At 42.2% G+C, this 26511-nt stretch overlaps 2 protein-coding genes across 11 annotated transcripts in view; both read right to left on the reverse strand.

The window, feature by feature from the left end:
* TMEM150C (transmembrane protein 150C) overlaps positions 1 to 19137 on the reverse strand; it is a 59832-nt gene extending 40695 nt beyond the window's left edge. For 5 of the 10 annotated variants that reach the window (XM_039539297.1, XM_039539299.1, XM_039539302.1 and 2 more), the window contains exon 1: positions 18175 to 18191. Coding sequence is in view for 3 of the 10 variants with exons in the window: in XM_039539296.1 (XP_039395230.1) it covers positions 18175 to 18207 (33 nt within the window). In the remaining 7 variants the exon portion in view is untranslated. Of the gene's footprint in view, positions 1 to 18174; positions 18247 to 18986 lie in introns of those variants that run through there. The other 5 variants (XM_039539296.1, XM_039539294.1, XM_039539295.1 and 2 more) reach the window with 4 other exon arrangements.
* Positions 19138 to 24404: 5267 nt separating this feature from the next.
* Positions 24405 to 26511, reverse strand: part of SCD5 (stearoyl-CoA desaturase 5) — a 70251-nt gene continuing 68144 nt past the window's right edge. Inside the window, exon 5 of the mRNA XM_039542422.1 lies at positions 24405 to 26297. Coding sequence (XP_039398356.1) covers positions 26107 to 26297 — 191 coding nt within the window. The 3' untranslated portion in view covers positions 24405 to 26106. The remainder of the gene's footprint in view (positions 26298 to 26511) is intronic.

The raw sequence follows: 26511 nt of genomic DNA on the forward strand, positions 1-26511 counted from the left end.
CTGCTCTACAGTGAGTCAGGAACGCTTGCCTGGCCTTGTTATTCTTGCAATCGAACAACACATCACTTCGTATTTGTCATATGATGACATTATTACTGATTTTGCAGCCAAAAAAAGCCAGAAAGATTGCTTTTAATTAAAAACAAATCCTTGTTTCAAAACCTCTTCAAAGTAATTTCCAATAAATGTTGACAAATTAAAAAAATTATATTATTTACATCAATCTGTCAATAAATCAGATTTTTTTTCTATAGCGCTACTTCTTTACTGCAAATATAGTCCATCGGCATTATAGTGTGCTTAATTTGGTTAAACTGTTTTTAATAAAGTGCATCTGGCAAGTTTTCCAGTACTGTAAGCTTACGTTTGTGTTGCTAAGAGCAAGTCGGGCATGGGGCACCAGTTTAATAAGGCTGCGTAAGGCCCCATAAATCCTAAGGATGGTCTTGCTGAGATGCCTACATTTCAGTAGCTGTGGGACCAGCTGCCTGAGCTAGGGTTTTCTGTCAAGCTATGACTTATTTGGGGATACTAACATCGCTGGCAGACGTGGCTTGATTTTTTGGAAAGAGGTACTATACAGATCAATCTCAGTTACAAGAAAATCAGTTCATTAGTGTAGAAGGTACTCTAAAGCAGTGGTTCTCAAACTTAGGGCCGCCACTTGTTCAGTAAAAGCCTCTGGCGGGCCGGGACAGTTTGTTTACCTGCCACGTCTGCAGGTTCGGCCGATCGCGGCTCCCACTGGCCGCGGTTTGCCGCTCCAGGCCAATGGGAGCTGCAGGAAGTGGCACGGGCCGAGGGATGTGCTGGCCGCCCTTCCTGCAGCCCCCATTGGTCTGGAGCGGCAAACCGCGGCCAGCGGGAGCCGCGATCGGCCAAACCTGCGGACGCGGCAGGTAAACAAACCATCCCGGCCCATCAGAGGCTTTCCCTGAACAAGCGGTGGCCCTAGTTTGAGAATCACTGCTCTAAAGTCAGCAAATGTAAGACCAGTGTCATCCAAGAAAAAAAAAGGAAGTACATGAGGAATTCAGCGAAATGGTGACAAGTGGAAAAATGATTCACTATTGCCACACAAAGAAATTGAAGTAGTTGGCTAATTATTAGAATTATAGAAATAATGGATATTTTGGTTTGCTGGAAGCTCCAAAAAACCCTACATTGTTTCAGACCCAACTGAAAAACAATTTTTTAAAAATTTCCAGCAAATCAAAGAGTCCAGAAAAATTGGTTTTGGGTCAAACAAAAGGTTTTGTTGCAAACAAACATACATTTCATTTCGATTTCAATTATTTTAAAATGTTTTTTTTTTTAAATTACATTGAGGAAATTTTGAAGTGAAAAATCATTTTGAATTTAAAAATCAAAACATTTTGTTTCAGAAGTGTCCAAATCAAAACATTTCTTCTCTGAACTTTATTTTTAAGTCTTCTTTTAAACTCACAGAGTTTGGCAAAACCAACACAAATTTGTGAAATGTTATTGCAACTTGTTATATGGAAGGGCCAATGAGTTCTGTGTAGGTACAACTCATAGCAGGATCAGGACTGAAGCTGTATAAGAAATTTCATATTGTATGATTATAACTCATGTAAATTCATTAAATACATAATTTCAAATTAACCATATTTTAAAAACATCAACATGGGAGCAGAGTTCAGCCTTAATTCTGCATATCCTGACTCATGCGTGCTTGATTTCTTAACCTTAAAAGCTAAAGAAACAGAAAATAGGGGGGGGGGGGGTTGTGCTTCTTTGTGGTATGTGTAAGAGGCCTAAAAGTCTGCCTTCCCTCCCCCAAAAAACAAACCCAAATACACTGTATTCTGCTTGGTTTTTTACATTAGAAATTTAGATCTTTTCCACACTTCCCCTCCCCCGAAAGACTATACAGATAACTAGAGAATTAGTAGTAGGCTTATGATAAAATAGATACCATGGATGTGAAACCTGATTAATTGCAGGCAAATGATTTTTACTCAGGCGGTTCAAAGTTGTGTTTGTTTTAATTAACATTTATTTAATTCAAATGCCTAAGAACAGTTGGGAAAAAAAGCTCTCGTTTAAAATTTAACATCAGCCCATTCAGTTAAGTACCAAGTGAACACCCATTCCATATGTCTGGGCCCTCCGCTGAAGTCCTCCAACTAGGCAGAGAGGGAAAGAGGACTGAGGGCCTGATTAGCCCTTTCCTTGCACTTGGTGCACTTATTTTACAGCAGTGCAAAGTAGGTATAAAATGAAGCCATTCAGATTTGGTAGTGTTTTATGTTCACTTTACACTGATGTGAATGGCTGTACATCAGGGGTTCTCAAACTGGGGGTCGGGACCCCTCAGGGCATCACAAGGTTCTTACATGGGGGGTCGTGAGCTGTCAGCCTCCACCCCAAACCCCGCTTTGCCTTCAGCATTTATAATGGTGTTAAATATATTTTAAAAAGTGTTTTTAATTTATAAGGTGGGGGGGGGAGTCTCACTCAGAGGCTTGCTACGTGAAAGGGGTCACAAAAGTTTGAGAACCACTTCTGTACATGGTGCAGGCCAGGAAAGGATCAGTCCCTTGATATTTCTAAGGAAAGGACAAGCTAAATAAAACAAGAAAGCTTGTAGGCCTTCCGCATACATGATAAAGCAGAAAGGGCACATGCCTATTTTATTTTAAATCCTCTCCAGGTCATCTTTGCCATTGTGTCAATTTTACTTGCATTCCTGTGGAATATATTTATTAAGAGATAGCTTTAACCACGTGACTTTTATGTCAGGCTCCCTCCTCTCGAAAAACTCAGCCAAGTCTGGAAAACAATTGGCCAGCCAGCAACTCTAAAATAATAAAATTCCGGTGTGTGTTACATCCTCATATGGCTGCCAGTAAAGCCTATCGTTTACGGTCCAGTGCAACTCCTGCTGAAGTTTGTGGAAAGATTCCATTTGACTTCAATGGATGTTGGATCAGGCCTTTATATTGTATGCTATACAGGGCAGGCCTTCTATGTACTGTGTGTGAAGAGCCTTGCGCTATCGTGCGTGTGAAGGAGAGAGAAAATTGCATTTGATTTCTACCCTCCCCTCTTATTTATTGGCTTTTCTATGGCACTTAGGACCATAGAGTCTGAGGTGCTCAGTCATTAATTAATTTATCCTCATAACTCCCCTGTGAAAAAGGTGAGATTATTCCATTTTATAGACAGGCAAACTAAACTGCAGGGATATTAAGGCCTACTACAGGAGCGGGTGGGCAAGGTTCTGCAATCTGCAGGAGGTCAGACTAAATGATCATGATGGTCCCTTCTGACCTTAAAGCCTGTGAGTCTATAAGATTTTGAAAGGTATTGGTGTGTAACTCCTACTGAATTCAATGGGAGTTAGGCACCTAAATGCCTTTGGGGATCTGGGTTTAAGGAACTCATCCAAGGTCACAGAGGAAGTTTGTGGCAGAGCTGGGAATTGAGTCCAACTTTCCTGAGTCTTAATGCAGGGCTTTCATCACAAGACCATCCTTATTCTTTTACAGTTCTTTTCTAAGCTTGTAAGATTTTGCTGTGCTGTAATGTCTTTTCTGTAAGCCTCCTCCTGTTTCCACACAGGCTTTTTTCCTTCGTATCTAAATCTTTCCCCAGAGATGCGCTCTCTGCAAATGAGGAGAAAAGGTCTCACATGAGACTAGTTGCCAACCGTCTCTCAGAGAGTTCAGTTGCATTTGGATGACCACTCAACTTCTATATTAGTTTCCTAGGGCGTGTCCTATCTCTTCCATAACACATTTGCTATTATCAAAAACAGACTGTTGATCAAATACATTAAGACTGTTTACAGTTCAACACTTTTTTTTTTTAAACTTGTCACAAATTTTAAACCTTGATTTCCATGGGACAATTAGATCTCAGAAATGAGCAAAACACATTACATTTTATTAGGTCATTTGGCATATGCTTTTCTAATTCTTTACTGATATAGTTTTCTGGAAGGTGGGGCATTGTTAAAGAAAAACAAACCCAACCCAACCACTATAAAATAGTCTTAGCTAGCAATTTTACTTGGACTAAGTCTCATGCAATTTTTTCCAATCTTCATATAGCTAGAAGTATTAATCTCAGTGGTCTTTTTATGATTCCTTCTTTTCAGATCAGGTTCTATGGGAACAGTTGTCAAGGAAACCCACACCACGTGACTTTTCTAGTAACTAGTTCATTCTGTTAGTCCCCAATATAGACAGCATCACTCTTCTGTTTTTATCTTTGTCGCTTATTACAGTTTTTTTCCTTTTGTCTAATATAGCAAGAGTATAGAGGCTACTTGGCAAAAAGAAATATCCCTGTTTTGACGGTGCTTTAAAAAACATCTACCTGTTATTTTTCTGTGACTGCATTTTAATAGATGCATCATCTAACCATTATTTTCATAATCCTTGTTTCTCTGTTATAAAGCATTCCTTTGTAAAATTGTGTTTCACTGTAATAATGAAATCCAAGACAAAACCGTGAGAAATTAAGCAGGATTGCAAATACTTAACACTAAGATAGGCCACCATTTTCAATAGTGGCCATTTGCTTTCACTGGTAGGTAGATCAGAACTGGGGTGCCCTGCCCAGTTAGAGACATGTTTGGCCTAATTGTCAGAACTGTGACCCCTGCAACCCAACTCCCATTGGCTCCACTTGGCATTTGGGCTCTTCACGCTTCTGAAAGTAAGCCCTAAGACTAAGACCCTGAGATCCTCAAAGGTATTTTGGTGCCTAAATCCCATTAAACTCCATGGAGGTTAGATGCCTAAATACCTTTGAGAATCTGGAGCTAAGTGTCTCAAACAAAACCAAACCAGTGATTTCTTGAAATCATTGACATTTTCAGTGCATTCAGCTCCTAAAAAGATGATCCTGCATCACTGAATTCATTGGGTGCATATTTCAGCTCCTACTGAGGGTGCTGGGAGTTCAGGGCATTCAGCCCATTGGGGACCCAGACATGCAGGATGCTGGACAGAGATTGGCACAATTCCTAGATGTATTTACTCATGTGAATAATAACAATCCTGTCTATAGGGAGAGGTCCTAATTTGTAAAAACAGCATGCCAAGGCACCTTGTTTTATAATATTATTACAGCAGAACCAAGAGGACTCAACTGACATAGGTGCTCCACTATGCTCGGTGCTGTACAGACACAAACATAAGAGGCAGACCACCCCAAAGAATTTACTGTCTAAACAGACAAAAGGCTGGAGGGGATACAATCACAGTTGAAGTGCCTTGTCCAAGATCACACAGATGAGCAGAAGCAGAGCAGGATAACATAAGAACGGCCATACTGGGTCAGACCAATGGTCCATCTAGCTGTCTCCTGTTATGAGAGAATGTACCCGTGTTCACACCCTATGGTATAAAGTACACCTTATAAAGGTATCATTTGAAAACTCAATTTACTGGTCATTATTGTCCTGGTAAAATGTGTGTGGCAACACTGTATGTTCAGTTATAAAATTCCACTGTATGGTGTTATTAACACATGTTCCAAACCACACAACCCTGCCCAAACTGAGGTTTGCAAACAGGTCTGTCCTAAACAAAGGAATGTGTGCTCTGCTTAATTTGCATTTAAGCAGTAAACAGAGTCATCAAGCAGGGAGGGAAACAACAGAAGCTCAAACAGCTGAGAAAAAAGGAGCAGGGGACATCCTTCCACATAGATTCAGTCTCCTGATGCCCAGCTAGAAATATTTTTCAAGAAGGGGACTAAAACTATACAGGATGGACAAACACCCCACGCGAACCCTATGTATAGTTGGGATTATGTTTTCCAATGTACAATACTTTGCATTTATCAACATTGAAATTCATCTGCCATTTTGTTGCCCAATAACCCAGTTTTGCGAGATCCCTTTGTAGCTCTTCGCAGTCTGCCTGGGACTTAACTATCTTGAGTAGTTTTGTATCATCTGCAAATTTTGCCACCTCACTTTTCACCCCTTTTTCCAGATCATTCATTAGAACCAAGATTTGGATTCCCAGTCCTGCGCTTTATCCACTAAACTACACCGCCTTTCCTATTGGTATTTGCCAAATAGCCAACCGTTAGTCTTGATGCTCAGAGACTATAGAACAAGTACTTGATCCTACAATGTGGACTCTATACCCAAATGGAATCCCCTTGACTTCAATCTTTTTGCAGAGCTGGAGCCTATGACCACAGAATAAATTAAGAAGAGAAGAAGAATTTGAGGAAGATAGACTGCTAAAACCAGGCATGGGTAGCATATGTTAAGAAGGGATCTCTGGCCATTAGAAAGGTAGGTAGCAGCATGGAGCTAGTGTAGTGGGAGAAATTAAGTGTCCAATCCCGCAAACTTTTCTGTACGAGATTATTTATGAGAATAAAAGGTTTGCAGGATCACACCCTGAGAAAGGCTGGTAGATGTGAACTTGGCTAGGGAGATCTGGTGATGAGTGTCTCCTGGATGGGGTGAGGGATAATGCAAGGGGCTTCTGAAACTGGTAACACTGCACAATCCTGTGCTATTAACACTGGAGAGCACACCTGGCTTCTGACATGCTGTACTATGGGGGTTATTTTAGCTATTTCATATTTGTAACAGGTTTTAATGCATTTGAATCCACAAATACTGGTGGTTTGCTACTTTGTGTATGAAACAGAGCTAACGCACAGTTCCCATGCGATTTGGAGAAGGATCATGTTCTTGCTGTTATCTGTTCATATTGCTTTATGTCCCTGCCATAAGGCACACAATATTCTGTTACCTTAGTCTGGTGAGATCGAAGAATATACTGTATTTGCAACATCTCTGTACACAGTTATGCTCTGGAGCAGCCCTTTTTCATTAGACTTTTTTTTTTTTAATGTAAATCTTACAATTTAAAATGCTATAAGAAATGAGCCCATGTGACTCCATTAGCCTGCTACTGGGAAATACTGAAATAATAACGGAAATGAATCAGAGAGACTGGAGAAGCAGCAGTTTACAGTAATTACTAAAACATGTCCTAACTCCTTCCAGAATTCCTCTTGAAACCTGGGGAACATTATTACATACATACACATACTCCCCTCTAAACTATCCATTCCCTAGCTTTAAACTTTGAATTCCCAGCCCTGGAATGGCTATAGCAGACCATCCCCTCTCTTCTATATATTTGTTTGCCATATTTTTTCTTAACTATATAATGAAGTGCTGATCTCAGCGTTGAGAACTTAGAGAAATGCTATACCACTTCCTATTTCTGGGAATTTCACAAATAGTTCACTGTTTGCAAAAGGCAAAGCTAGTCACAGTTCCAACAAAAATCATATCATAAGCGAAAGTGCCAAACGTAGCTGTTTAGACTTCTCTCTCTGCCCCAGCAGCTGGGAAGCTTGTGCAGTACTGTACGCCTCACATGGCTTTCCCCACCCCCCACTTCTGCACCATTCAAGGAGATATTAACAGCTCTAATTTAGCCCCAATTTAGGCTTCAGGAGAACGAAACAGTTGCATAGCCAGTAAAAATGCTACTATGGACTTTTAAAGCCTTCAGTGAAGGCTTTGTAAACTAACATACTTTCAGATCACACTTTATAACCCAACACTGCAGGTCTGAGAACCTGAAAATAAACTCCACTAAAATATGAAAACAACTTGATTGATTTTCCTTACACCAGCTATTTAAACAAACATCCTATCGAACTGAAACTTCACACACTGCCTGACGTGATTTGTCTTATTAGAGTCAGCCAGGCTGTCTGCTGGTGTAAAGGTTGACAGGATCAAGCTCTTTGGTTACAAAATAGGAGTTAAAAGGGACTCTGTTCTCTTCAATAATGCCTAGAAGTGCTAGAAGTCAGAGCCTGCATCTTTCATGCTGAAGCCACATCCTGTTTTTTTAAAGGTTTTTCTAATTCATCTACTGGTGCATCTGTCACATTTCCCTTCTATTGATTATATTTGATCTGTTATCGCATGACTACTGTCTTCCCTTTCCAACTCTCACTTCTCTCTCTAATTTCCTTTGTAGCCGGGGGATTGAGTATCAGGGTGGATTAGTTCAGCAGCTAGGGAGTGGATAACACTATGCAAATGGCTTTCGGGTAGGCTGTTAAGATAATATTTTTAACAATGCTCGGAAGAGCCAGCTAAGAGCCTCAAAAATCAGCAAGGCAAAGCTGGAATAGCAGCAACAGAGGCCGTAACCTGATTTCCCATTTGTAGGTGCTGGAACCAGGGGTGCTACTACACCTCCTGGCTTGAAGTGATTTCCATTATGTACAGGGTTTACGGTTTAGCTGAATGTCTCTCAGCACCCTCACTATAAAAATTGTTACAGCCCCCCTGTTCCCATGATTTGAGGAGGCTGAGACATTTCGTATTGCTGAGGCCTCAATTTGTAGTTCCATATGCACTGCAGGTGCTGTTTTTCTTCTTGATAAAACCATGGAAGCCCATGCCTTAGGGGTTTTTAAACAAGTGAACCAACCAACCAACTCTTACCAGAGGATCAGAGCCCAAAACAAGGAAGAATGCACCCCCTTTGAGTTGCTCATTATTACTGTTTTATTAGATGCAGTGTAGTTGTAGCCAGGTCCCTGGATAGTAGCAAGACAAGGTGCGTGAGGCAATATATCTTAGTGGATCAAACATCTGTTGGTGAGAAAGACAAACTTTCAAGTCACACAGCAAGCGCTCTTCTTCAGGTCTGGAAAAGGTACAGCTAAGTGCATGGTGGAACAGATTGTTTAGCATAAGTAGCTGGCACATTTCAATACTTTCCCAGACCTGAAACACAAATTGGTCCAATAAAATATATTACCTCACTTACCTTGCCTCTCTATTTTATTAGATTTGGTTGGTTTCAGTTTCTCTCAGCATCGCATACAGTGGGTGAAATCCTGGCCCCAGTGAAGTCAATGGGAGATCTTTCTTTTGATCAGGAGGTCTGTGGTACAGCCCTAGTGTGTTTGTATTTTTATTAATCAGTATTTGTGTACACACATCTACTCAGAAGTTTTCTCACTAGATTTTATAAGTCTTTTAGGTGCAGTTCTGTACCCTCACTCCTATGGTATAATCTGTCCTTCTTGTGTACTTTATTACCAGGATTTTCAGTATTCCATCAAGAAAGTTTAGTGTCAAGTACAGATTAAGAGTGATTCCATTAGAAATATGCCCCCAGAGAATGCTGCACAAGTGGGTCAGACCACTGCAAATTAATTTAGTGCCAGAGTACTCCCTCTGACCATGAGAATAATGCTACTGGTCTTGCAAAAAAAAAAACAACAAAACCCCCCATCTTCCATTGTCCAATAGCCCAGAACTTCCAAGCCTTAAAAATATTGTGTTGGCAAACTTAGGGTATTTGTGACTCTCACCTATGTCCCATTTATTCCTTTGTGACAGATTTACAGCTTGGTGTTTATTTAATGATAATCTAGCCAAGCCAATATCCTGTAGCATTTCTCAGGCAGCTATATTGTGTTGAAGGATCTGTTCACACTATGCCAAACAACAATACTTACACGGCTGAAATAGCAGGGGAATTTATGTAGGAAGAATGTGATTACCCAAGTTGGAATTTGGCCTGAATAGCATTCCAAAAGTTGTTTAATGAGATTTGTGTTCACCACAGTGGCCAGGATCTCATCTTTCAAAACACAACACCACATTGTTGCTCCAACAGCAGAATGCCCTATGACATGTTGGAGCACCGAGGGAAGAGCACCACTTACTGCATCACCATAGTACAAATAAGTGATGGTCACGTTAACACCACCCTATACCGAAAACCCACTGTCCGCTCTGCTACCTTCATGCCTCCTAGATAATCCATCATCTACAGCCAAGTGCTGAGGTACAACCGCATTTGCTCCAACCCCTCAGACAGAGACCAACACCTACAAAATATTCACCCAGCATTCTCAAAACTATGATACCCGCACGAGGAAATAAGGAAACAAATAAGCAGAGCCAGATGTGTATCCAGAAGCCTCCTGCTACAAGACAAGCCCAAGAAAGAAACCAACAGAACTCCACTGGCCATCACCTACAGTTCTCAGCTTAAACCTCTCCAACGCATCATCAGGGATCTACAACCCATCCTAGACAATGGTCCCTCACTTTCACAGACCTTGGGAAACAGGCCAGTCCTTGCCCACAGACAACCTGCCAACCTTAAGCATATTCTCATCAGCAACCACACACTGCACCATAACAACTCTTACTCAGGAACCAATCCATGCAACAAACCTCGATGCCTACTCTGTCCACATTTCTACACCAGCAACACCATCACAGGACCTAACCAGATCAGCTACATCACTGGTTCATTCACTTGCACGTCCACCAATGTAATATACGCCATCATGTGCCAGCAATGCCCCTCTGCTATGTACATCAGCCAAACTGGACAGTCCCTACATAAAAGGATAAATGGACACAAGTCAGATATTAGGAATGGCAATGTACAAAAACCTGTAGGAGAACACTTCAACCTCCCTGGCCACGCAATAGCAGATGTAAAGGTAGCTATCTTACAGCAAAAAAACTTCAGGACCAGACTTCAAAGAGAAACTGCTGAGCTTCAGTTCATTTGCAAATTTGACACCATCAGATCATGATTAAACACAGACTGTGAATGGCTAGCCAACTACAAAAGCAGTTTCTCCTCCCTGGGTGTTCACACCTCAACTGCTAGAAGAGGGCCTCATCCTCCCTGATTGAACTAACCCAGTTATCTCCAGACTGATTCTTGCCTGCATATTTATACCTGCCTCTGGAAATTTCCATTACATGCGTCTGACGAAGTGGGTATTCACCCACGAAAGCTCATGCTCCAACACATCTGTTAGTCTTTAAGGTGCCACAGGACTCTTGGTTGCTTTTTGCAGTACCCTATGTTATCCCTAGAGGTCTTGTCTCTACCATGAGGCCTAATCTGGTCACAACACTCTCTTGCTTTGGAGCATCCACCCACTTACGGCTCAAGTTTCTTAGCTGTGAGTTCAGATTTGTGTGCTTGTATGACTGGTGTTCCTGATGAACCACTAAGAAACACTGAGACAATGTCCTCAGTCCTTTCATGACACTAAAAATAAGGCTTTGCTAATACGCTCTTAAAGCTATGACTTTTTTTGGCAGTTCTCCTGTCAAATAAATTCTCTTCCACTCCAGAATGAAAACTCAAGTCCATCTGACACCACTTAGACTTGAATTCATCCAGGCAACAGAGTAAGAAAGATATTAGTTTAACGGGCTGGCAGAAAGCTCAGCTCAGTCAGTAGTCCTTCTCTCTGGCATTCGGCAGAGCTACTAAACTAGTCTTCTACAAAGGGGCAGGGACTGTGTTACTGGAACACATATTAAACAATGCAAACTAGGACCTGTAGGGATTCATCGATTAGACAATTTCCAATAGAAATTTGTGTTGTTTCAAGGCTGCTTCAATAGAAGAAATCAAAAACTAGTTTAAGTGATGGTCAAGTAGTCAGTCATATAAGGTCAACTATCTTCCTTCAGGAGACCTCCCAGCGATTCATCATTTGTGAAGTACAAATTTTTATTAATATTATTAGGTCCTGGTGATATTAGTGCTAGAAGCAGGTATCTAGGTACCCATAGGTTTATTTGTGGTTGAATTTTAGACATTTATATTTGAACATTGGCCTGATATTATTAGAGAGGCATGTTCTAGTGGGGTGAATGGAAGACTGGCAGCCAGGAACTCTCTACTTCTAATAGCAGCTCTAACAGAGACTCCCTCTTGACCTTGGACAGGTCACTTAGACCCAGATCCTCAAAGATATTTAGGCACATCCCTTCCAGTGAAATCAGTGGAGTACCTTGAAGACCTGGGCCTTAGGGCCTTTAAAATAAACCATGTTGAAGGGACTGGTTACAGGATGATTGTCCCCCAGCACACTTAATGCACCGTTCCATGCCGCAGTATAGATAAGACCTGTGTTTCCCTGCAGCCTTGAACCTTGCTACAGAGCTGTATGTGTGGGGAGATATAGGTCCCAATTATACTGCAAGACAGAGCCGTACTTTAATCCTGTTAGGTTACAAAAGTGGAGGAAGAATAGGAGGTGGAAGAATTGAGGACAGGAATTTTCAGAATCGCTGGAAAAACAGAGGACAAAAGAAGCTCTGCAAGCTGCAGTTGTTCCCAGAGATCCAGCCAGAAAACTAGATACAAAAAATGCAGTTTTATCGGCAGGATAGCTGGTCAGTGACTGATCTGTAAACTATCTCTACCACAGAAACAGGCTGCCCTGGAGATCAGATACTACTTATTAAGAAAGCTTTGCCTCATGCTCATGTGTGTCCATATGACACGGTAGCATTTACTTAGAAATGGTAAGGAAAAAAAGCTGCCTTCTAAACTGTTCCTTATAAGAGATTTAACTCCCCTTTTAAAACTGGGTGCTGAATCTCTTAGTTATTAAGCATTATCTAAACTGGATCTATAAAGTGTGCTCTTGTGTGTCTTTCACAAATGACAGGGTCTATACCACCACCAGAGGAAGGCAGTGTCTGCACTGAAGCACCTAGCCTATGACCAAACTGGCAGTTTTCCAGAGCACTAAAAAAATAAAAAAAAATTGTAAGTTCAGAGCAAACTGTAACCAGCAATTCACCTCACAGGTACTTCCCAGAACTAGCCACACCTTGCTGGTGCTAGTCAGTCTTTGTTGTTTTCGAACATCAGAGCTGTGCCCTTGAACAGTAAATCAAGAGAAAAGACATTTTTAATGAGGTACTTTCCAAGCTCAACTATAGTTTTACGGTATCTTGAAATTTTCCTTCCTTTTCTCCATGATGTTTAAAGTCATTAGTCCACACCAGCTTCTCTCAGTCCTGCTAGAGGAGGATAGGAAAGACATGAGTGAAAGAGTCTTAGAGTTATAGACGCTACATGTTCTTGGTCAAAAAACAAACAAACAAACAACTTTTGATCATAATAAAGTATGAAGTTTTCTTCATAAAGCTGAAAGAGTGTGAGGGAGTAGGAGTCCCGAGGGAACCCTGGAAACAAAAATATCGCTCTGTACGATTTCCTTCCTAAAGGAAGGAAAAGGAAGTCTCAGAATTCTTTGCTTGAAGCGCAGCTATGCCTTTGTTCAGTACATCCTCTGCTCCAACACCGGGAATGTTTTTTTAATATTATCTTAGTGACAGCAGTAGCATGTGACTCAAGCCACATTAGAAAGGAGCCCTACGATTGCCTCTACAAATGTATCTATATTGCCCGTACAGGAATTATACAAAACAGGACTCATCTTGCCATGATAATAATCAAGCACTGAAATGCAGGTTTTGAGGTCATGTTCTGGGTTCAGACACATGCACGAGGTGCTGATTGCCTTCAAACGAAGCCTTACTGATATATCCAAATCCAGAGATGGACTCACAATATAGCCTGTGGGTCCAGATGTGAACTTGAATGTGGGTCCATCTTGGTATTATACAAGAGACTGTGTTCTAGTCTCTTTGCACTAATTGCTTATTAGACGATACTGGGGGTGAAGACAACCTAAGCCTTGTCCACACTATAGCATCTGCTGCTACTAGCACCAAAGGGGTGGTACCAGAGGTCAACTTTGCTAGAGCACATAAACCCAGACTGGTGGAGTTCTCAACCCTACCAGTCCCCTCCAAAGCTTAACAATGGAGAAAACTGGTCATTCATTTTCCACATGACTGACTTTTTAGATATTGCACATCTCATCTGAACTGTTCTCTCTCTCATTCAAATTCTCCCAGACACACAAGCTCTTTTAGATCAGATATTAGTTAAGGGGAAAGTCACAGATTTTCCAGTACAATACCTACAGATTGAACTGAAGCAAAATGTGTTAGTATTACTTTGAAAAAGCAGTGTCACAAATTGCAGATTTCTGGGTTTGAAAAGCAATCAATACTGCAGAAGCCAGAGGTGATGGATTCAGTTTGCATTGTTCTTGCTAGCTGCACAGGGAGATTCTGGATGTGGGTATCACCAATCATGTTTAAAACAGGAATGACAGGACTCTTGAAATGAATAGGAACTGGAGGTAATCTGCAGTGTACTTTTACCTACCAAATAACTGATTGCTCTTCAGGGCAGTTTCCACAAAAGTAATTCATCACTGTGATCCATTACTTAAAAATATCTCTGAACAACATTACTCACAGTGGGCCTGATCCTGCATCCTTTGCATGCCCATAGGTGCCACCAGAGCAGGGGGAGGTTTGGGTGCAGAGAGACTGCAGGCTAAAACTTCATATCTAATTGCAAAGAAGAGTAAATCACTAAGAAGCATTTGGGAGCCTTGGCTATATGTAACAGACATGAAGCCTTCACCTTGAGAACCCTAACTATGGAAAGTAGCACTGAAAGGGGTGGCTTTCCTGTTACAAAGCATGGGAAGTCAGCTCATCCAAGTTGTAATGCAAGTGCTGCAATTTAGGTTTGTGTGTGTCCGTCACTTATTAGCCATTAAACTGATTGTTCAATTAACCCAACAGTTTTAAATTCCAGAGTTTGCTTTAAAGAGTTTCTAATTCCTGCTATTTTTGAATTGCAAGTCCATTCCATTTATTAATTATTTGTATTCCAGTATTGCCCAGAGGCCTCAGTGAAGAATGTACATATGGTAGGAAATCAGCTCTGCCCCAAGAAGTTTACAATCCAGGGTACTGACCCTGCAAAGTTAAGACCATGCATAATCCCTTGTACACTCAGGGTCTAAAGTGACTGATAGTTGGGGGGAGAAAGGAAGTATTATTCCCATTTTATACATAGGAAACTGAAGTAAGAAGTTAAGTAACTTGCCCACAGGGAGTGTCACCAAGCCAGGAAGTGAACCAAAATATCCTGAGTTCCAATCCAGTGCCTTAGCCACAGGGTCAACCTTCCTCTCATTCAGTTCTATTTTATATTATCAACAGGGGCATCCACTGGAAAGCATCACTGCTAAGGTGATTGTCCCAATAAAAAGGCAGCTCCCCTATTCACTGAATGAGCTGCTGAAACATTGCTGGGAAGGTTTGTGGGGTTTTTTTTAAATGAGTACACTGATACAGTGGGCACAGCAGCACTCATGCCGGCTACATGTTTCCATTCCACCCCTTTGGTTTCTTTCACTTAATTTCTTGAAGACTTTCAAAATTGGATCTGAAATTTTCCATATGATTTTATGAAAAGTATGCTGATGAGTTTGAATATAATGTAACTAAAATATGCTTCATGCAAAAGGTCTCTTGTAAGGCATCATTACAAAGCTTATAATCTACTGAGTGTGGTCATCCTATTTGTATAAATGTATCACTTGTATCTGAAACTAGAAATATTAAATATAACTGAGATCCTATTGTAGTTATACTCAGGGCTGCCCAGAGGGGTCGGGGGGAGCAAGTCGGGCAATTTGCTCCAGGCCCCGCAGGGGCCCCCACAAAAATATAGTATTCTATGGTATTGCAACTTTTTTTTTTTATGGAAAGAGCCCCTGAAATTGCTTTGCCCCAGGCCCCCTGAATCCTCTGGGTGGCCCTGGTTATACCAAGTGTGGGCCATTAATGGTGGTTTGGAATCTTAATGGCTACCATTAACCAGGACAATTGACTGTAGATGGCTCTGTTTTACTTGAAAGTCTTCCTGTATACGAGTGTGCTGGCAAGTGGGTAATGAAGTCTTACAGTGGCATGTGATCATGTCACCTGAACTGGAATCCATCTTTAACCTGATGCATTTCTATTGAGAAGGAGGGGTGGGAACCCAGAGGGACAAAGGATTCCCGCCTTATGCAAAAGACATGCAAGTGGGTGGAACAGAACAAAAGGGGTGGCCATCATGAAAAATCCCCTAGCTACCACCTGAGTTAGAACAAGGGCTGTACCAGGGGAAAGGATTGTGCTCGGACAAGGAAGGCATCGAGTCTGTGAAAGAAACTTATTGAAACATCTCTGAGGGTGAGATTTTATCTGTATTCAGTTTTATTACTGTATTAGTCTTAGACTTGCATGTTTGATTTTATTTTGCTTGGTAATTCACTTTGTTCTGTCTATCACTACTTGGAACCACTTAAATCCTACTTTCTGTATTTAATAAAATCACTTTTTACTTATTAATTAACCCAGAGAATGTATTAATACCGGAGAGGGGGGCAGCAAACAGCTATGCATATCTATCTATCAGTGTTATAGAGGGCAAGCAATGTGAGTTTATCCTGTATATGCTTTATCCAGGGTAAAATGGATTTATTTGGGGTTTGGACCCCATTGGGAGTTGGGCATCTGAGTATAAAAGACAGGAACACTTCCAAGGTTCCTTTCAGTTAAGTCTGCAGCTTTAGGGCACGTGGTTCAGAACCTGGCCATAGGAACCCTAACCCTAGCTCCAAGTGCCCTACCCATAGGAACCCTAACCCTATGGCTGGAAGCCCTACCCATAGGAACCCTAACCCTAGCTTCCAGTGCCCTATCTTTAGGAACACTGACCCGAGCTCAAAGTGCCCTACCCTTAAGAACCCTAACCCTAGGGTGGGGCACCCTACCAATAGAAACGCTAACCCTAGGGTGGGGTGCCCTACCAATAGAAACCCTAACCTTAGCTCCAAGTGCCCTACCCATTGGTACCCTAACCCTAACTCCAGGTGCCCTACCCACAGGAACCCTAACCCTAGGGCAGGAAGCCCTACCTATAGGAACCCTAACCCTAGCTCCAAGTCCTACCCTTAGCAATCCTAACCTTAGGGCGGGAAGCCCTACCCATAGGAACCCTAAGCCTAGCTCCAAGTGTCCTACCCATTGGAACCCTAACCCTAGGGCAGAAAGCCCTACCCATAGGAACCCTATCCCTAGCTCCAAATGCACTACCCATAGGAACACTAATCCTAGCTCCAAGTGCCCTACCGACAGGAACCCTAACCCTAGGGCAGGGCGCCCTACACATAGGAACCCCAACCCTAGCTCCAAGTGTCCTACCCATTGGAACCCTAACCCTAGGGCGGGAAGACGTACCTATAGGAACCCTAAACCTAGCTCCAGGTGCCCTAACTATAGGAACCCTAACCCTAGCTCCAAGTGCCCTAACCATAGGAACCCTATCCCTAGCTCCAAGTGCCCTGCCAACAGGAACCCTAACCCTAGGGCAGGGCGCCCTACCCATAGGATCCCTAACCCTAGCTCCAAGTGCCCTACGCATAAGAACCCTTACCCTAGCTCCAAGTGCCCTACCCTTAGGAATCAAAACCCTACGGCGGATAGCCATACCCATAGGAACCCTAACCCTAGCTCAGAGTGCCCTACCCTTAGGAACCCTAACCCTAGGGTGGGAAGCCCTACCTATAGGAACCCTAACCCTAGCTCCAAGTGCCCCACCCATAGGGTCTGTGTTGGAGCAGACTGGCTCAGCAAGACAGGATGCTGGATTCCCAAGCTGGCAGGGAAAGCAGGGGCAGAAATAGTCTTGTTACATCAGTTGGCAGCCCCAAGAGGGTTTCTGTGATTCAACTCATCACAGGTTCCACCCCAAGATACATTATAAATCTGATCAAAAATAGGTTCACAGTTTGAGATGGGGGGAAGACCACATATGCTTTTCCATTGAAAGATTCTTGCAACCTTTCTTGAAGTACTCTGTAGCCCAAACAGCTAAAATTAGATAGCTCAAGTGTAATAGAGAAAGAAGCAACAGTGAGGAAAAGTGCTTTTGAACATCTTGCTGAAGAGTTGGGTTTAATTCAACTGAAGTTATGTCTACACTGCATAAAGTATGATCTTAACTCCACTTAGCCAATCCACATTAGTTAACTTGGGTTAGAACAGCAGTGAATACACAGCAATTAATCTTAACTCAGGTTAGCAGCTGGAGTAAAAGCCTATAGGGATCTTGGGGTTGAACGTGAGCTGCTAACCGAAGTTACCACTGCCATTAGAACTCAAGTTAGCTAACCAAAGTGAAAAAAACCCACACTTTTATTTATTTAAATATTTAGCACGGTGGAGGCATATGCAGAGTTATGAGCCTTTGGGAAAATAGGTCATATCTGATACATGCCTAATACAACCTTTTAGCCTTGTCTGGAGTGCAGACAGGAGAGTCTGTTCACACCTGGCTAATTTACTAACCACTCTCAGCCAGTCCCCATCTCTTGAAGAAAGGCACCAAGCCTTCATTGGGGGTTCACAGGTAGAAGCTTCAGTCTCACCTTGTCATCTGCAAGTGCTTCATCCACATCCATCTTCCTTCTTTGTTCCAATTAAAGGGCATCTACTGGGGTCTGCAGCCCATTGTAACAAAAGCCAAAGGACAAGGGGCCACTTAGATCAGGTTGCCATGAATAGAAGAGTCAGTAAACAAGCTCACCAATGCTATGTGCCACCTACCCCACTCCATCAGTTGATATACCGTACCTTGAAACCCCTCACATACAACTCCCCAACAGAGCCCAGCCAATTCCCTGGCCCACCCCAGTGCTTTGGGAGCAAAGCCCATCCCTAAGTACAGGAGCTAGACGTGAGCCCAGCTGGTCCATCTCCTACCATGCCTTGGTCTTGCATTAACCCCTTCCTTTCCCTCAGGGAGCATGGGGTTCATACAGCCCCTCCTGGGCTCACTGCAGCGTTTAGTCCAGGTGCAGAGTGACTAAACCAGGGCTCTGCAGGAGACCTTGCCTCATTCAGTGCGTATTTTGTAGGACAGTTAGCAAAGGGCTCGCTGCTGTGGCAGGAGCAGGGATAGAGCATTCCAATGGTGTTTATCCAAATCGGTCACTAGCATAGAATTGCTGATTCCTTTAAAACAAAAACCTACCAAGCCCACCTCCATAAAACTGCACTAAGAGAATGTCAGGGCGGATAGCGAGCAACTCAAGAGCAAGCAAATGACAAGGCTTGCAACAGCTCTATGTACATGCCTCATACTAAGCATTGGCTTAAGCCCTGGCAGGATCAGGACCAAAGCAAGGCCTATCACACTAGGGTGGTCCCCTGAGAATCCTTTCCAGCCTCAGTCACTCACCACAACAACTCCAGATCATTGTCACCACCATCACCTTTTATTGGAGTCTTCCAGCAGGCCACAGCCTGTAGCATCAGTAATATGTATTTCCCCACTTGCTGCTAGGAAAGGGAATCATACTAGCAGTATCTAAGCCTGTCTATGCCAGGCTTCATTCCTGTCTCTTTGCATAATCCCAGCTGCTACAAGGGGGGGGGGGTTCTTCCCCCTCAATTAGCCCTTCAGCTGTAGCTCTACTCAGTTAATTGACACCCTCTGTCAACTGTCTGTCTTTGAATTAGGTCCTAATTATTAGAGAGGACAGGGTGCTGATTTAACTCCTGACTTAGCACCCCCGGTTGCAAGGACCCAATCCTGCAGCTGGTGCTGGAGGGCCAGGAGCTCATGCAGAGCTAATTGCAGGATGAGGCAGGGCCTATGTTTGGATTAGACCTGAGCAAAAATTTGATGTTTTTGGGTTGGGGGCTGAACCAAAATGTCTGAAAAATAAAAAATTGGTTCTGCTCACACCAAAAGTGGGGTGAGTTTTTTCCAGTTTGTCTCAGCAAAACAAAACTGTTTGGTTTTGGAGCAAACAAAATATTTTGTTTGACCCCCAAACAATTTTTTTTCCAGTTTTTTTTTTGTTTAGTTTTGGGACATTTTTAGATTTTTTCCCTTTTAAAAAATAGCTACATTTCAAAATGAAACACTATTTCTGAACTAAAAGTTGAAACAAAACATTTCAAAATGGCTGGGATGAAACATTTCAACTTTTTCAAAAAACAAATTCTTATATTTTTTTCAGCCTAAACTATTGACCAAATTTAACCTGAATTCATGAGTCATGTCAGTGCCTGTCAAAATGAATATTTTGACAAATTTACTGTTCCCTGAAAAAATTTCCTCAGCTCTACTTTGCATGTGCAACGTTGCACATTGGCCCATTGTTTGTGTGCATTATGATTTGGGCTGTGAAAGTGGGCATATGCACACTGCCAGAACAGGGCAAAGGGAATCTCAGCGTGCTAGCTGGGTGGACCCCCTGCGCCCGTGCACAGCCCCACGACTTTAAGGGGGCACTGCGTACATCCAGAGTCTGTCCTTGCAGAACTCATTGCAGGATCAGGGCCAAAGCAATTCAGTATGACACCATTTGTTTCCCTTACAAACTTAAGTGCAATTCTCTAGCATCTCGAACCATGGACTCCATATGTCAGACAAATACAGCCATGAAAGTCAAGCACACCGTAGACTGTGCTGATACACAGGCTAAGCAGAACAACATCAGCCTGAGCTACACAAGGACAGTTTTTGACAGCATTCCTACTCTTGTTTGCGAGTGAACCAGAATTAGCAATGGTGGGCAACTGCTCCAACATTTCCCTAGTATAGCCAAAGCCCCAGGGTAATGGAGGAAACGTGCAGATAGTCACAATCCATGTTAGTTTGCCGATTAGTTATCTCCTACGTGGCTGCTGAAGAAGGCCGTGCTGCTGCTTGATAAGAGAATGTGTAATGCACAGGTCCCAGGACTGCAGTGAGCTCCAGCTGGGGGACTTTATTGCAAAACCAGGCCAACGTTACGGAATAAAACAGAGATTAGAAAAGTTATCAGAACAATTCTGTCTAGAAATCTAGTGTGGAACACTGCGACAATAGAATAGGGTAACCCCAAAAGGATGCAAAAATATGTCAACCTGTTGCTCCTGTATTTAGGATGGTAGAAAAATCCTGTCTCATAGAGCATTATCTAATAGATCTAAACTTGCAAAAGGTGACTGATGTGGGGTGCTCAGCCCGAGACACCTGAAGAGGCCCTAAGCACCGAGCAGCTGCCCTCTGAAAATCAGCCCCCTTTCAAATATCTGAGGTTGGACAAGCTGAAGCACCAAAATCATTAGCCCGTTTTGCAAATGCAGGCCGCAGTGTGTAATCATGTAATGAAATGATTTGTTACTGTATGCAGAGCCCTATTTTGGTGTTGAGTTATCACAGACCGTATGAATTATTTCAAGAGCACAGCGAAACCTGCCTCACCCGCTAACCAGTCCCTCTGCCCTAACAGCCCGTAAGAGCTCAGCCCTTCCAGATTAATTGCATCCTGCAATGCAGCCAATTATATGGCCAAAATAACTGCAATGGCTGTTTTTCCACTGTTAGACCTAAGTGGCTAATGCAGTTGGGCCTACGGAGCTCCATTCGCGGTGGTGTACTTCTGGTCAGTGCAAAGTGGGTGTATCTGACCACACAAGTATGAGGAGATGGCCACTTGGGTCCATGGGTCTTCTCTTTAAAGTATTTTATTTCCCTATGCTTGCCTGTTACATGCTTCAGCACCCTTTCCCCTCCCAGTGTGTCACTCTGTTAATAAATTGTAATATGTGTGACATATGTCATAGCAGAGGTGTGTGTACAACCTGTCTGTCAAGCATAAGGTATTATAAGCATAATCCTGTCTGCCTGCAGATCTGAGAAAACAGCGCAAGCTGCTTACTGAGAGAGCTGGGAGTTGAAATGCAGACCCATGGAGATCTCTCCTGCTGGGGTAAGTTGGCATCCACTGAAGTGGCTAAGGGATCTGGCCCGCAATTTGTGAGCTTGTGAAGAAGTCTGGCTGCCCAAACAGCATCTGGCATAGAGAGGAAACCGTCAGAAAGGATGTTTGTAACAGGGCCGGCTGTTAATGTGATCTCAGGTCAGACTGTGCTCTTAGCCACTCCGCTGTATAGCAGGCATAACTCACTTGAAATCCAGGGAGTTACTCTGGGTTTCTGATAGTGTAATTGAGAGCAGAATCTGGCCCTGTGGCTCTGAACTACATGTGGGGGCCAGATTCTCAGCTTGAGTCAATCAGCATCACTCCAATGAACTCCACCGAAGGAGGAGGAAGGGACTAGGTCTTTTGGAAATCAGGCACTCAGCATGAACATTGTATGAAACCAGGGGGTAGTGGGCTGAATGAAGTCTGTTGGAGAGCTGGGGAAAATAAGAGTTTAGGGATATGATTTGGGTGACTATATTTTAAAACAGAAAGCCCCATTGCCACTCCCTCCTAGGTTCTGCCTGCCAGCATATTTTTCACCCTGTTCCCCCATACTCCTTTTTTGCTCCTCATCTCATCTCACCTCAAGTCAAGTCCTACCTTCCTCCTTGCTTCTCCGCTCCAGGCTTCTGCCTCTGAAGCTCAGCCCTAGCGGGCTGCATCACTGTTTCCACAATGGCTGAGTAAGTCTAGTATGATGAATATTACAGGCCCCAGTTGAGGAATAAGGAATCTGCCACCAAGGGAGGGGATTTCCGTCTGGTATGATATGTGTAGATAAAGCTTGCTCCTACTCAGAATGAGAGCAAAGGGAGCTGTGGCAGTAGCACCTGTGAAAATCAGGCTGCTTTTATTCAGGTGCCCAAATATCAGAGCCAACTGAAATTTTTTCACAGAAATATTTCTGTGACCCAAAAATGGGTCTTCTGATCAAACTGAATTTTTGTCTTAGAAATGCCTTATTGTAGTGGAAATTTTCTGGGCTTCTGATGAAAAATTGGAAACTGAAAATGTTAACAGAAAATATATATACATTACCAAAAACAATTTTCTATTTCTGGTTTAAGATTTTTGTCAAAAAATTATATATGTTCCTGGGAAATTTTGCATGCAGATTTAGGTGCTTATCTTTAGCCACCTAAATGCAAAGAAGAAAGTAAAGCATAAAGAAGTACAATGTACATTGTTTTGATGTCATAGCCTTCTTTTTTTGTTTTTTTTAACAAAATCGTGTTTCTTTGCTTACTTTCTAATTCACAAAAAGCATCTGTCATTTGCAACGGGTTCCCTAGTCTTAGATCCCCAGTACTGCGGAAACGTGAGCTAGTGTGGATCTCTCACACTGAATTCAATGGTATTTTGCACTGTGTAACTCCATGCAGTCAAAGATTCACACCAATACATCTATTTGCAGGATTGGGTCCAGAATATACTGGCACTGGCACTAGAAAAGGTTCAGAAAAGGGCAACTAAAATGATTAGGGGTTTGGAACGAGTCCCATATGAGGAGAGATTAAAGAGGCCAGGACTTTTCAGCTTGGAAAAGAGGAGACTAAGGAGCGGATATGATAGAGGTATATAAAATCATGAGTGGTGTAGAGAAAGTGAATAAGGAAAAGTTATTTACTTGTTCCCATAATACAAGAACTAGGGGTCACCAAATGAAATTAATGGGCAGCAAGTTTTAAACAAATAAAAGGAAGTTCTTCTTCACACAGCGCACAGTCAACTTGTGGAACTCCTTGCCTGAGCAGGTTGTGAAGGCTAGGACTATAACAGCGTTTAAAAGAGAACTGGAGAAATTCATGGAGGTTAAGTCCATTAATGGCTATTAGCCAGGATGGGTAAGGAATGGTGTCTCTAGCCTCTATTTGTTTGTCAGAGGGTGGAGATGGATGGCAGGAGAAAGATCACTTGATCATTATCTGTTAGGTTCACTCTCTCTGGGGCACCTGGCATTGGTTATTGTCAGTAGACAGGAACTGGGCTGGATGGACCTTTGGTCTGACCCAGTACGGCTGTTCTTATGTTTTTAATAGGAAGTAGTGATGTTTTGCTCTACAGATGTGCTTTGTGAGAAATGAACTCAATACAGTTCAGGGGTAGTACTGGTATAATTTTGAGATCTTTTATTCCAAAGATTAACTAAAAGCTATACACCCAGGTTTAGCTCTCCACTGCATTCATGTTATTTCCCCAATTGGTAAACCGCCATAACAACAGGACTTTTTATAAAGGGATGAATCATTTATGAGATCAAGTATCAGAGGGGTAGCCGTGTTAGTCTGGTTCTGTAGAAGCAGCAAAGAATCCTGTGGCACCTTATAGACTAACAGACGTTTTGCAGCATGAGCTTTCGTGGGTGAATACCCACTTCTTCGGATGATTCTTTGCTGCTTCATTTATGAGAGGCATCTCTCTCTCTCCCTTGCCACACTCCCTCACATACACATCACCTCCAAACCCATCGGCCATCTACATTTTCAACATGTGGGTTCCTACTCATTTTAGCCACTCTTTGTTGGGCCCAGCTCAAGGAAGCAAGAAAGCAGGTGATGATCTTGTAGCTAAGACCCTGGACTAGGACTCAGGAGATCTGGATTTTGTTCCTGGCTCTGATACTAATGTCCTGTGCAAACTTGAACAAGTCACTTCCCATAGCTCTGCCTCAGTTTCCCCACCTGTCAAATAGGGATGATGTGAGGATGAATTCATTAATGTTTTGAGGTGGTAGATATTATGGCAATGGGTGGAGCCATGTTCAGACCTAGGTGAGACTTCACAAAGGATCGGAGTAACCACTGGCCACAGAGCAGGAGTGTACTATTTTTGATCATTCATTCATAAAACCACCATTTAATGAAAGATCTTCAAATAAGAACCAGGCCACAGGCTAATTCATAGCTGTTTATTGTAAATCACTCATGAGTTTACATGTCATTAATGGCAAATTAACACTGTTAAACACCTTCTGGATGAAGTACAGAATAAGGACAATTCTTTTATATTGGCATCATTTAAAAAACAAAACTAAAGAAAACCCGAACAAACCCCAAAGAACTGAGTTTGGTTTTAAAATTGTACATCCTTCCTGAAAATAACTGGGCCTAATTCTCATTTATATTAAGACCATCTTTCCCTTCCTCCCTTTGCAGTGTAAATGGGCGTGAAAGTGGGCACATGCACACTGCCAGAACAGGGCAAAGGGAATCTCAGGCCTGGGCTACACTAGAAAATTAGACTGGTTTAACTATGTGAAAAATCCACACACACCCAGAGCATAGTTAAGCCGACCAAAGCTCCCATGTAGCCAGTGCTAGGATGATAGAAGAATTCTTCCATCCTCGGGGAGGTGGAGTACACTACCTAACCCCTCCCATCAGCATAGGCAGTGTCTACACTCAAGCGGTGCAGCTGTAGCATTTTAAGGGTAGACAACCCTTAATGTAAATGAGAATCAGGCCCTCTGTCTTCAAAAGTGCTCCAGTGCAGACAACAAAGCCTTTCTCCTGCACTGGCTACCATCTAACACAAAGGGTTGTAGGTCCCAAGACATGCTGCTTTTAAAAGGCAACTGTTAAATCCAGAAGCTACATAACTTTAATATATATTTTGCTCTGAAACCAGTAGAGGCTACATGCAGTTGTAACATTAGGAAAAACTGTGATCTAGATAAAGGCCAGGTTTTAAAGACCTGATAGTGAAAGCTGGAAAAAAAATGAAGATACCTACTGTGCAGAAGTAGCTAAAATATGCATGCAGCAGTGGCTGTGACCTGTTAGAATATAAATTAGGTCTCCAAACATTTAAATCGAAGCTTTTTTTGGTTTAAGACATAGTTGAGCAGTATATCTTTACAAATTACAATGTTTATGTGACAATGAATGAATCCGCTAAGCATGGCATCAGTTTGTATTTTGGCTTGTATAATGTGTAGCTTTTAACACAATAGCCTGCTTAGCAATAAATGAATTTATATAAACAAAGACAGTGGAGCAAGGGTCTTGCAAACAAAAATAAGAAAACAGATTTTCAGACAAACATCTTTTTTTAAAACTGATTTTTCCCCAGTATAGGGGATTTTTAAACATTCTTTTCTGTTTGTTTTTGTAACAGCATATCAGGCCCTATCCCCAACCCCCCAAAATTATGTCTCAAAGCATGTTTGGTTGACTAGTAAAAACAAACAAACATTCACCTGAACCGCACTTTGAAAGGATAGTTAATTCCTCCATCTTGCCAGGGTTAACACGAACAAGCATATTACAGTGTACACAGGACTTAAACTAGAATGACTAAAATCAAAGATCTAGGATGTTTAACGCTAATATTAAATAATATCCAATATTTTTTACACTTAATAGGCTGGGATTCGGACATAAAACAGCTAATAGGAGAAAAAAAATGGGACTAAATTCACCTCTGACATAAAGCCACTAAAGTCAACAGAGTTATCCCAGGGATTAATTTAGCCCATTTTATCTGAAAAAAAAAAAACCCCCAAAAAAACCAAACTACTTTTCCCAAAAAAAAATGCACGCGCACACACATACATACACACACGACAGCATAGATTTACACAGAAATGTTACATTTTCAAGCACTGCCATCACCAGTCCTCTCTTTGCGGGCTAAGATCATCTCCTTGGGAGCCTGTTTTCGGTCAGTAACCAGCCCCAACCAAAACATGAAGTCAATGAACCATGTGGTTGGGTTGAATTTCAAGCCAAGCTCGCTGGCTGAATAATCAAATGGAAAGGTGTGATGGTAATTGTGGAAGCCTTCACCTGGAAAAACAAAAAAAGAGATTTTAAGTGCAGTGGCCAATATATGTCTTGTGATTAGATAGATTAGGTAGATAGATAGAAGATACTTGATCCTGTAACATGTCCTACCCTGGTATAACCCCACCAGGTGCATCATTGATTTAAAATGCAGAGAGAGGAAAAAGTTGCAGGATAATGGCCTCATCTAGCTATCTATGGCTTCTCTTTATGCAAA

This window comes from Mauremys reevesii, linkage group 5 (assembly GCF_016161935.1).
Source record: "Mauremys reevesii isolate NIE-2019 linkage group 5, ASM1616193v1, whole genome shotgun sequence".
In the NCBI taxonomy this organism is placed as follows: Eukaryota; Metazoa; Chordata; order Testudines; family Geoemydidae; genus Mauremys; species Mauremys reevesii.